This window comes from Capsicum annuum, unplaced genomic scaffold, assembly GCF_002878395.1.
Source record: "Capsicum annuum cultivar UCD-10X-F1 unplaced genomic scaffold, UCD10Xv1.1 ctg20038, whole genome shotgun sequence".
In the NCBI taxonomy this organism is placed as follows: domain Eukaryota; kingdom Viridiplantae; phylum Streptophyta; class Magnoliopsida; order Solanales; family Solanaceae; genus Capsicum; species Capsicum annuum.
The window spans coordinates 1,128-11,067 of NW_025825910.1; the positions used below are offsets into that span (position 1 = coordinate 1,128).

Genomic DNA, 9,940 nt, shown 5'->3' on the forward strand with positions numbered 1-9,940 from the left:
TCAGTTGGGGATCTGTCCCAATGGCTCTCCAGCTTGAGTAATGGAGGCTTTGTCAGACTAGACTAGCAGTTGTATTTTTAGACTTTTAGTATGTTATATTTCAGACTATGTTTTCCAGTTATTTCAGTTTTGAGATGATATATTATAGCCTTATTGCTTGACTTGATATCCCAAAGTGAGAGATAGAGACAGTAATAGGCTCAAAGGGTTAGTGTAACGCCCCAAATTTGTTACTCAAAATGCTACACGGTGCTTATAACCCCAAAGGACCACAAGCTAACCCATGACTGATATATGTACTTGTATACTGCATAATATACTGTATAATGTGGAAACATGAACTGAAAGGCCATAAGGTTCAAAACTGTAACATAGGATCTAATAAATCATAACATATGGATGGGGTATGAAATACCCAAAACAACTGAAATAACTAACTAAACATCATAGTCTAGAAAGCCTCTAACTGACTGAATGGTCTGAATAAGGAATTTATGGGGCATGTCTCTAACTAACTCCAACTAATAAATAAATTAATAAGATAATAAAGAAATGATCGTGTCCTCAAAAGATGAGGACTCACTTCTAGCTCTGACTACTGAGACTGGAATATACTGATGCTCTGGAGCTCGTGTCTCTGAACCTATGGTATAAGACACCATAGCACAAATACGTCAGTACTTTGAATGTACTGGTATGTATATGTGGTAGGCTGAATGCATGCATGAACAATACTGGCTAACTGACTAATATGAATGTGAGAATACATACATGCATGCATATATAGTAACTTATCTGAAATCGTGATAACATGAGTTTACTGATAACTAACATGACTAATGACTGAGTTCCGATAACTGATAACATAAGTGACTGTATCTGACAGTCCTGAATCTGATAGAACTAGCTGAGTTCCGTACTATATCTGAGTTGACTATATCTGACAGTCCTGAATTCTATAACATGAAACTATGGGAAGTAGTCATCTAAACAACATGCCCCAAATGACACATTATTACTGAATTGGGGTCTAATCTGTACCCTAATTGGAAGGGCGTCAATACCGCTCTACTGGTAAGGACAATATGTCAGTGACCCTCGACTAGCAGGTTACTCTAATGAGAATGGTGGGAACCCTCAACTAGAAAGTTAAGCTACCTTACCTACACTCAAATAGAAGGTATGATATCTCAACCTACGCTGGCTACGTAGTTCTGGAACGCAAGGATTGCTTCTAAGAATCACACCCTCTACTGGCAGGTAAGTTCCTATCCTTGGGTTCACTCGGTGCTAATTTCTACTCTCATCTGAATAAACACTAAACATGATTAACTGATCTAAACATGGACTGAGTTTACTGAATTCCATTAACTGATGGAATACTATTGATATTTGACAATTGACTGAGTTCATGAGATTACTGAGGTTACTGAATTACTGAGCTTTCCCGAGTCCCATGACTGAGTAAGCTCTATGGATTATGGCTTTATTGAGGATATCGTAAAAATATGACACTAGCTCTAGGCATACAGCTAAATTATTGGGTACCAGTACCCCCAGGACTCGATGGAAAAAAACTGACAAAGCATGACTTTCTTGAATACATGACCAACATCGCAATCCATAATTCATTTATTGAGGCAATTCATCAAAAATGTGATATGTATAAGCTTGTACATAAATGGGGATTTCATAAGATCATACTAGTTGGGCATTTTTTCCTTTACATAGGCATTTAATCAAACACATGGTAGGCATAGTATATGTAGACAACATTATATAACAAATAAACATCATGATTCAACTCTAATTTCATCATCCAAGGGTTTAATCATAGGTCCACATGAATCTACCTTCATACTAATCAATTTCACATAAAATTGATCACCCAACATGGATTAGAATTCAATTGGTCATTATCAACATGAACAAAAGCAACCCAACATGAAATTAATAAAAAAAGCCATACAATTGAACTTTGAACAGAGAGTCTTGGGCTTCATAGATGAAAGGAGTTCATGAATGAACAGTATGCATACCTGAGTTGATTTTTGTTGAAGTTCCTTAACTTGAAGAATTTGAATCTCTTAGTTCTTGAAGAAGATTTGGATTTTTATTCTAGGGCATTAATCTTAGAGAGAAAACCCTAATTTTGTTGTTGTAGACGGATAATGAATTTCTTAGCTTTGGTCAAATATAACTAAGTATATAAATGGGTGGTAAAAGACCAAAAATCACTTTAAAAATGGCTTTAAAATAACTGAATGAAATATGCGACGGTCCGTCGCTAGGTCGAAGGTTCTTCGGACTAACCATCGCACTGGGACCACAACTGGAACTTACTGCCTTGGTGCGACGGTCCATCGCTGGGTCGACGGTCCATCAATCTTGATCGTCTCTTCTAGCCAAAATAGGGCCTCACTATTTCTCTTGCGGTGGCCTGAGCGATGGTCCGTCGCTAGTCCAATGGTCCATCGGCCTGGGCCGTCAATCTAGGGCAGAATGTAGTCACACTGCCTTGCTGCAACGGTTGTGGGCGATGGTCCGTCGCTATCCCGACGGTCCATTGGCCTCATCGTCGCACCTGGGCGATTTTCCTGTCTTCTATATTTCGGCCATAACTTTCTCTTCCGATGTTGGATTTTGATAAAATTGGCATGAATGAAAAGTTTATTCAATTTTACACATGACAAAAAGTGAAAATCTTAAAAATACCACGTGTAAAAAAGTGGTTCATCTTTCAGAGAAAGCTTCTAACATTCTTGAGCCAATTTCAAGCTAGGAAAAAGTATGAGGTATTACAGTTAGCTTAGGGTTAATTATAGCCTTAAGCATTGTGTGACACTCCAGGATGAGATTTTGGGGCTTTACAAACTTGGTATCAGAGCCTAAGGCTTAAGGAGTCCTAGGGAGTCTGACAAGCCGTGTTAAGTAGAGTCTTAATCATCGGTGTGTAGAACGCCACATCTATGAGCAAGTGGATATAAGACATTTTAGGAAAAAGTTGTTTCTTTCTTTCAAATTCTATCATGCCTACTATAGTCCCTCTCATCTAATAATTTGTGCTCTCCTATTTCAGAAAATACCTCTCCAAATAGTGAACGCCCACAGAAATAATAATGAGCAACCTCAGCCTGTTGACCCATTGAATGAGACTGTGTCTCATGCTGAGTTTTGGTCATCCTTTTAGGTGTTATCCCAAGGAGTCACCGCCAATGTTCAGGCCAATAACTAGGCCACAGTTCTAAATCAACAGGAATATTATTTAGCTGCTGCTAGGATTCGTGATTTTATGTGGATGAATCCGCCAGAGTTTTATGGGTCTAAGGCCGGTGAGGACCCACAGTTATAACTTAAGGAGGTGAGGAATATCACATAGGTGATGCATGTTTTTGAGGAAGAAAGTGTTAAGCTGGCGCGTCTTATAGGTTGAAAGACATTGCTTATGACTGGGTTGTAGCGTGGAAGAACGGTAGAGGTGAGGATACTACTCCTATGACTTGGCAGGTATTCTACGATGTATTCTTGGAAAAGTTCTATTTGCTTAAGATGAGATAAGCAAAGATTGAGGAGTTTATGAACTGAAGGCAGAGCTCCATGACTATGAAGGAGTACTTCTTTAAGTTTAACCCATTAGCCAAGTATGTTCCTGATTTGATTGCTGACACTCGAGCTAGTATGAAAAAGTTCATGAAAAGTGTTTCTAGTTTGGTACTAAAAGAGTGTAGGACTGCGATGCTGAATAGGGATATAGATTTGCCTATATTGATGATACATGCACAGCAAATAGAGGCAGATAAAATAAGGGAGAGAGATAGAGTAAGGGGTAACAAGAGGGCTAGATTCGAGAAGTATGAGTATAGTCAAGCTAGGTCCCATGGAGGGAACAACCCATAGTTCCAGCGCTATTTTTCTATGCTATAGCCTTCATCAGCTAGTACTCCCACGCCTAGAAATAGGAAGGAGCAAGGGAACAGGTCTTCCATGTCTCGATCGCAGAATAGTGCAAGTAACAGATCTCACTATCCTCCTTGTGCTAAGTATGGTAGGTATCATCTCGATGAGTGCTTAGCAGACCATAGGGGTTGTTTCGATTATGGCAAATTGGGCCACAAACTTACAGAGTGTCCGCATGCAAGGCAAGGGAATAGAGATGACAGACCTCAGACACAGGCTACTAATGCACCAGCTCTTGTAGCCCGTCCTGCCCCTGCTCAAGGTGTGTCATCTAGCAATGTTGGTGGTTAGTGCCAGAATAGATTTTATGCCTTACCATCCCATCAGGAGCAGGAGGATTCTCCCGATGTTGTTACTGGTATGCTTCGTGTCTTTTGTTTTAATGATTTTGTATTATTGGACCCTGGGTCAAGTTTCTCTTATGTGACCCCACTTGTAGCTGTGAATTTTGAAATGAGTCCCGAAAAAATTCCTGAGCCTTGCCTAGTTTCTACTCCAATAGGGGAGTCAGTTGTTTCTAAGCAAGTGTATAAAAATTGTCCTGCTACTGTTCTTCATAGAGTCATACTTGCTGATTTGATAGAGTTGGACATGGTGGATTTTGACCTTATTCTGGGCATGGATTGGCCTCATTCATGTTATGCATCTATAGAATGTCGTACCCATGTGGTCAAGTTTTAATTTCTTAATGAACTAGTTTTTGAGTGGTTTGGAAATTCAGTATCTCCCAAGAGTCATTTTATCTTCTATCTTAAAGCCAAAAAGCAAATATACAAAGGTTATATCTATCACCTAGTTAGAGTTAAAGACACTAAGTCCGAGGCTCCAACTATTCAGTTAGTCAACATTGTTAATGAGTTTCTTAATGTTTTTTCGAAAGATCTCCCAGGGGTACCTCCCGATAGAGAGATAGAATTCAGGATTGACCTTCTTCCCGATACTCAGCCCATTTCTATTTCTCCCTACCGTATGGTATCTACAGAGCTGAAGAAGTTGAAATAGAAACTCAAGGATCTTTTAGATAAAAATTTCATAAGGCCCACTATCTCTCCTTGGGGCGCACCTATTCTATTTATGTGATAGAAAGATGGTTCTTTGCATATGTGCATTAACTATCGTCAGCTTAATAAGGTCGAAGTCAAAAATAAGTATCCTCTTCCAAGAATCAATGACCTGTTTGATCAGTTGCAAGGTGCAAATTATTTCTCCAAGATAGACCTTAGATTCGGCTATCATCAACTTAAAGTGAGAGAATGTGATATTCCAAAGACATCCTTCCGAACCTATTATAGTCACTTTGAGTTTCTAGTCATATCTTTCGGGTCAACCAATGCTCCAGCAGCCTTTATAGACCTCATAAATTAAGTGTTTAAGTAGTATCTTGATATGTTTGTCATTGTTTTCATAGATGATATCCTCATGTACTCTCGTACTGAGAATTACCCTGCAAAGCATCTTAGAATTGTCTTGCAAACTCTTAGAGATCACTAGTTGTTCGCCAAATTCACTAAGTGTGAATTTTGGCTAAGATCATTAGCCTTTGTGGGTCATATCATTTCAGTCGAAGGTATTAGAGTTGATTCCCAAAAGATAGAAGCTGTAACAAATTAGCCTAAACCTATCTCTCCGTCTGACATTAGGAGTTTCTTGGGTATAGCGGGCTATTACCGTCGCTTTGTCAAAGTTTTCTCTTCTATTGAGTCTCCCATGACCCGGTTGACCTAAAATAAAGTTAAGTTCCAGTGGTCAGATTCCTGTGAGAAGAGTTTTTAAGAGTTAAAGACTCGACTTACTTTAACCCCTGTGTTGACTTTTCCTGATAGTACAGATGGTTTTGTAGTGTATTGTGATGCCTCTAGAGTTGGTTTGGGTTGTGTATTGATGCAAAAAGATAAGGTTATATCCTATGCCTCTAGATAGTTGAAGCCACATAAAAAGAACTACCCAACCCATGATCTTGAGTTAGCTGTTGTGGTCTTTGCTTTGAAAATATGGAGACACTACTTTATGGTGTTTATGTTGATATGTTTACTGATCATAAAATTCTATAATATATGTTTTCTTAGAGAGAGTTGAACCTTAGGCAGAGGAGGTGGTTAGAGTTATTAAAGAACTATGATATGAGTGTGTTGTATCACCCAGGCAAAGCTAATGTAGTGGCAGATACCCTTAGTAGGTTGTCTATAGGTAGTGTTACTCATGTAGAGAAAGGTAAGAAGAAGTTAGCTTATGATGTGCATCATTTGGCTAGACTGGGTGTTAGGTTGCTTGATTCAGTTGAGGAGAGTATGTTGGTGCAGAGTATTTTCAAATCCTCTTAGGTTTTGAAAGTGAAAGAGAAGTAAGATAGGGATCCTAGTTTGGTCAGACTGAAGAAGTCAGTTAAGGGCCAAAAGGTAGAGGTTTTCTCCCAAGAGGGAGATGAAGTGTTGAGATTACTGGGTAAATCATGTGTTTTATGTGTCGATGATCTGAGGTAGAGGATTATTGCTGAAGCGCATGGCGCGCGGTATTCTATTCATCTCGGCACTACCAAAATGTACTGCGACTTGTGGGAAATCTATTGGTGAAGTGGAATGAAGAAATATATAGCTGAGTCGGTAGCAATGTGTGAAATATGCCAACAGGTTAAAGTAGAGCACCAAAGACCTGGTGGTGTGATGCAAGAGTTTGGTATACCTAATTGGAAGTGAGAAGAGGTGAATATGGATTTCGTGACTAGTTTACCTCTTTCGCGCCGTCATTATGATTCTATTTAGGTGGTTGTGGATAATTTGACCAAGTCCATGCATTTCTTGCCTATGTATACATCTTATACAGCTAAGGATTATGCTAGATTGTATATTCGAGAGTTAGTTAAGTTGCATAGAGTCCCCTTGTCTATCATTTCGGATAGGGGTACTCAGTTCACTTCTCAGTTTTGAAGAGCATTTCAGAAGGGTCTTGGTACCCAAGTTCATTTAAGTTGTGCTTTTCATCCGCAGACATATGGTCAGGCTAAAAGGACCATCTAAACTTTAGAAGATATATTGAGGGCATGTGCCCTCGATTTCAAAGGTAGTTGGGATGAGAATTTGCCATTGATAGAGTTTTCTTATAGCAACAGTTACCATGCTAGCATCAAGATAGCACCATTCGAGACCTTGTATGGGAGAAGATTTAGGTCACCCATACGTTGGTTTAAAGTGGGTGAAGCTTCTTTGGTTGGACCTGATGCAGTATTTGAGGACATGGAGAAGGTAAAGTTGATTAGAGAAAGGTTGAAGACAGTTCAGAGTCATCAAAAGTCATACGCCGATGTGAGAAGAAGGGATCTTGAGTTTGAGGTGGGTGATTTAGTGTACTTGAAGATTTCATGAAAAGGGTGAAGAGGTTTTGTAGAAAGGGAAAGTTTAGTCCCCGTTATGTGGGCCCATATTGAGTTTTGAGCCGTGTTGGGAAAGTAGCCTATGAAGTTGAGTTGCCCGTAGAGTTGTCAGCCATTCATCCTATTTTTCACATTTCCATGCTTAAAAAGCATATTGGTGATTCCGTTGAAGTGGATCCTTCAGAGAGTGCTAATATTCAGAACAGTCTTTAATTCGATGAGATTTCTGTTGAGATCCTAGATTTCTAGATACGTAGACTGAGAAACAAAGAGGTTTCCTTGGTCAAAGTTTTGTGTGGCGGAACCAGTCAGTTGAGGGCGCTACTTGGGAGGCAGAGCAGACATGCGAGCCAAGTACCCGCACCTCTTCTCCGTGAGTTCAGATCAAGCCAAAGGTATTATTCTTCCTTAATTCAGCCCTTCTAATCTAAAGTTCAACTATGTATCTATTCTTATATGAGTTCTTGCAATTTCTGAAGTATTCAAGAGTTTAGACAGATATGGAGCCCGATTAGCAAATTACTTCAGCTATGTGTAATCAATTTACCCTGTTTTTTTAGTATAACTAGCGATATTCGAGGATGAATGTTTTCAATATGGAGATATTGTAAGACCCTGCAAAGTTCCCTCGTAGTCTGAGCGTTTAAAGCATGTCAAGTGAAGTGTAATTTCGACCCTAAAATATTAAGAAGTGACTTCCAAAATGATTAGTGTTTAAACCTTGTTGAATTTTGAATTTTCCTAAAATTAACTTTTTTTTCATGTGGGAAATTGAATTATCTTTCCAACGATACCCATTTTGTCAAAATCTGACATCAGAAGAGAAAGATATGAACATTTTACAGAAAGCAGTAAAATCTCCCAGGTGTGACGGAGAGGGCCGACGGACCGTCGAACTTGCAACGGACCGTTGCAGAGGAGGTAGTGAGGCCCTGTTCTGGATAAATGTAATGGTAAGGGTCGACGGACCATCACAGGCGAGGCAGTGAACCAACTGGCCCAGGTGCGACGGTCAAGACCGACAGACCGTCGTGCCCTCGACCGTTGCACATCTCGATCAGTAATTTTATGTCATTTTTAAAAGGAGATTTTTAGTTTTTTACCACCCTTTGAACATTCAGATATATCCAAAATGAAGGAGATAATTTCAGCTCCTCCAAGAACACCAAAAGCTAGGGTTTTCTTCCCCAAGAACAAACCTAAATTCCTTCTCCAAGAAATTCAAGAAACCTCCATAGATTTTACAAATTGAGTTAAGATTCAAGGTTCCCAAGTCAAAGGATTCAAGAACCCTCTCTCAGGAGTAAGAAGAAACGTCTCAAACAAGTTTGTTCATCTAAATCATAATCTAAGGTATGTGGGGTTTGAACAAGGACACTTCTTTCGTCCTTGAGCCCAAAAGTTGTTTTAATTACAAGAATATATAATTTTCTATGCTTTCTTATGAAATTGAAGTATGGGTTTATACCCTATGTTGTTATTCCTTGATATTTTAATAGTTCCAATGTTCTAGAAATTGAAGTACACGAGTATGTTGAGATTTTAAGGCAAATTGCTAAAAATTCCAAATTTCTATATGATTTATGAATCTTTATGACATCTAGTATGCATTTTGATGAGTCTTAACTTGAGATTTGATTATGGGTCATTAAACCCTACTTGGCATTTGTAATTTTATGAACTTTGTGCTATAAGCACCCATGAATTGAGTACTTTGATATTATTGAGAATGGTTTGGCCTTTTGGTCATAATAGAGTTAAAATCCACATTGAATATGATTTAAAGCAAATAGAAATATGTTTTGGTCTTTATTATTGACCCTTGAGTTATTTTGAGGTGGATTTCCTAAGAGTTCTGAGCTGAGTATGGGAGTAGTATTTAGCACCGAGTTGGATATGATTCCAAGGTCTCATACCACAGAACTATGTGCCACCGTAGGTTCAAGATTTATGGGTCCAAGGTCGAGATAGTGATCGCTGAAGGTGAGGTTCTACTCCGATGGCAAGGATAGAATAGCTCTCCCCAACATGGGCAAGACGTTGGACTCTAGGTAGCTCACATGGTTTTTTTTGGTTAGAAGAAACTCCCGAGTTCCAAGTGTCTCGAGTCTAAAAGAGTTCTAGAGTACCCAAGTGTTGAAGTTCCTATAAGTTCTAAGTCCTTAAGTTTTAAAGAAGTTTTACTCTCAATGAGATAAAAGCATGAGTTTGAAAATATTTTTTAAAGCTTCCTTTAGCCTTCAACTACTGAGAATAAGAGGAGAGTATAGATTTTAAATTTAAGTATAATGACTCACGAGATTTGTGTTACATGTTTCACTATTTATGATTCATGAGTCTTACATTTTACTTATTCAAGCTATGTGAGTCATTCCTGTTGGCATGCATGATTTTAGTAAAGAGTATTGATATTGTTTTATGTAAATGCATGCACCCCCATATACTCAGTACATTCCCAAAGTTTTGATCCACATATACGTCTATGTGCTACATTATCTTATAATGTAGGTTCAGGTGCCCAGTCTCAGCAGTGACCGTGATTCCCGAGTGCCTTTGCCTACATCCCACTGTTGGTGAGTCCTCATAGTTCGAGGACCTATTTTCTCAGATTTTCAG

General features: G+C 38.9%; 1 protein-coding gene across 1 annotated transcript; it reads left to right on the forward strand.

The window, feature by feature from the left end:
* Positions 1 to 3,603: 3,603 nt before the first annotated feature.
* Positions 3,604 to 4,248, forward strand: LOC124890555. Its single transcript, XM_047402373.1, has 2 exons — positions 3,604 to 3,819; positions 3,925 to 4,248. The coding sequence occupies exons 1-2, from the start codon at positions 3,604 to 3,606 to the stop codon at positions 4,246 to 4,248; spliced, it is 540 nt and encodes a 179-aa protein (XP_047258329.1).
* Positions 4,249 to 9,940: the final 5,692 nt, after the last annotated feature.

What these genes read in the sequence shown, in the direction of transcription:
- LOC124890555 (XM_047402373.1), top strand. Translation starts at nt 3,604, where the DNA reads ATGAAGGAGTACTTCTTTAAGTTTAACCCATTAGCCAAGTATGTTCCT. An exon ending in AAATAAGGGAGAGAGATAGA is followed by an intron (nt 3,820 to 3,924) that starts GTAAGGGGTAAC and finishes TCTATGCTATAG; the next exon opens with CCTTCATCAGCTAGTACTCC.